The sequence below is a fragment of the Notothenia coriiceps genome, unplaced genomic scaffold (genome assembly GCF_000735185.1).
Source record: "Notothenia coriiceps isolate Sejong01 unplaced genomic scaffold, NC01 NC01_scaffold00034797, whole genome shotgun sequence".
NCBI lineage: Eukaryota > Metazoa > Chordata > Actinopteri > Perciformes > Nototheniidae > Notothenia > Notothenia coriiceps.
The window spans coordinates 1-2,358 of NW_011367498.1; the positions used below are offsets into that span (position 1 = coordinate 1).

Consider the following 2,358-nt stretch of genomic DNA (forward strand, 5'->3'; position numbering starts at 1 on the left):
TAGTACTTGTGGAGGTACTGTGAGTATCACAGGTAGTATTTGTGGAGGTACTGTGAGTATTACAGGTAGTATTTGTGGAGGTACTGTGAGTATCAAAGGTAGTACTTGTGGAGGTACTGTGAGTATCACAGGTAGTACTTGTGGAGGTACTGTGAGTATCACAGGTAGTATTTGTGGAGGTACTGTGAGTATCAAAGGTAGTATTTGTGGAGGTACTGTGAGTATCACAGGTAGTACTTGTGGAGGTACTGTGAGTATTACAGGTAGTACTTGTGGAGGTACTGTGAGTATTACAGGTAGTACTTGTGGAGGTACTGTGAGTATCACAGGTAGTACTTGTGGAGGTACTGTGAGTATCACAGGTAGTACTTGTGGAGGTACTGTGAGTATTACAGGTAGTACTTGTGGAGGTACTGTGAGTATCACAGGTAGTACTTGTGGAGGTACTGTGAGTATCACAGGGAGTATTTGTGGAGGTACTGTGAGTATCACAGGGAGTATTTGTGGAGGTACTGTGAGTATCACAGGTAGTACTTGTGGAGGTACTGTGAGTATCACAGGTAGTACTTGTGGAGGTACTGTGAGTATTACAGGTAGTACTTGTGGAGGTACTGTGAGTATCACAGGTAGTACTTGTGGAGGTACTGTGAGTATCACAGGTAGTACTTGTGGAGGTACTGTGAGTATCACAGGTAGTACTTGTGGAGGTACTGTGAGTATCACAGGTAGTATTTGTGGAGGTACTGTGAGTATCACAGGTAGTACTTGTGGAGGTACTGTGAGTATCACAGGTAGTACTTGTGGAGGTACTGTGAGTATTACAGGTAGTACTTGTGGAGGTACTGTGAGTATTACAGGTAGTACTTGTGGAGGTACTGTGAGTATTACAGGGAGTATTTGTGGAGTATTACCTGAGGCCTGCACCTCGCTGATGTACTGCTGCAGGTCGTGACTCTGCTGGATGACCTCATAGATCATGTTGTTCATCGCCAGGCGTCTCTCCATGTGCCTGAAGAGAAACACAATGTGAGGAGGAGGAGGAAGAGGAGGAGGAGGAGGAGGAAGAGGAGGAGGAGGAAGAAGAGGAAGAGCAGGAGGAGGAGGAAGAGGAAAAGGAGGAAAAGGAGGAGTCATGATGACGTCACCATGGTTACCTGTGTATGCGCTGCTGAGCTAGCGTCAGCACCTCTGGGTTAGCCTCCACCATGCGGTTCAGAGCTAGCTTGTCAGGGTTACCGTCTGCTAGCCGCGGCGCCGCTAGCTTCTCAGCTGAGAAATCCTGCGCCTGTTTCTGCAGGTCCTGTTTCCAGGCATCCATCTCCCCCGTCACCTGGGAGACACATGGGGGGGGGGAGGAGAGGAGAGTTAGACACCGGAGGGGCGGGGTTAAGGTGTTAGCTATGAGCAGGTGTTAGAGGATACCTCCAGGGTGCACTGCTGCAGGATGCGCAGCTGCAGGAAGACGTCGAGGCGCAACTTCCTCTGGTGGAAGAGCTCCTCCAGCTGCACATGAGCCTCCTCCAGCTGCTGCAGCACTGTCTCCACCTGAGCCACCGAGCTGCCCTGAGGCCTGAAACAAACGGACCCACAGAGGTTACACTACTAAACAAACTCACCTACTGAGGATACACTGCTAAACAAACTCACCTACTGAGGTTACACTACACTAAGTGTGGTCTGCGGACCACTGGTGTTCCGTGAGCGCCCCCTAGTGGTCCATGAGTATATGGGTAACATTTCACATTTTAAATAAATAAATAAATTTAAATTCTCTGCAATCTCGCGGGAATATCTCCGCAATGGCGGGAGCTTACGTTTCAATTTGAATTGCATGATATAGCCCAGCGCAACACCTTCGTCACACGTGTTGCCACTTGTTTGTAACATTTTCTGGCGATTTGTAATCTGTTCTAGAAAAACTATGTGTTTTCTTGGATTTCAAGAAGCGTATTAAACAAACAATGGACGTATTTCATGAACATTTATCCATGCTGGAAGTAGATTTAGATGTGTTAGGAGTGAGATAGAGATTATTATCTGATATATGCATCCAATGAAGCATTGCATGAAGTCTGTTGATGATTAGAGGCTGCTGTTGGGGCAGACCATGCAGGCCAGCCCGATGGTCACCAAGGTTCATGTTTTAATAGCATTTTTACAAAAAAAGCCCAGGCGAGCCTAACGTGTGAAAAAAAGGCTCAGACCTCAGAGAGTTAAACTTGGGCCTGGTGGAAAACCTGAGAGCATTTAAAATGCTTATATAATCTGTAGTTGTATTGTTGATTTATTGTGTGAACGAGGCGATGTAGAGAAGGTTAAGCTGTCATTATTAGGCTGTAATTTGTTATATACTGTTGG

The 2,358-nt window shown here is 46.6% G+C and overlaps 1 protein-coding gene across 1 annotated transcript; it reads right to left on the reverse strand.

The window, feature by feature from the left end:
- Nucleotides 1-911: 911 nt before the first annotated feature.
- LOC104962445 (kalirin-like) lies at nucleotides 912-1,570 on the reverse strand (the record flags this gene model as incomplete). The annotated part of the gene is made up of 3 exons (XM_010790881.1): nucleotides 912-1,009; nucleotides 1,155-1,330; nucleotides 1,423-1,570. Coding segments are annotated over 3 exons (422 nt in total), but the record flags the coding sequence as incomplete, so codon positions are not given.
- Nucleotides 1,571-2,358: the final 788 nt, after the last annotated feature.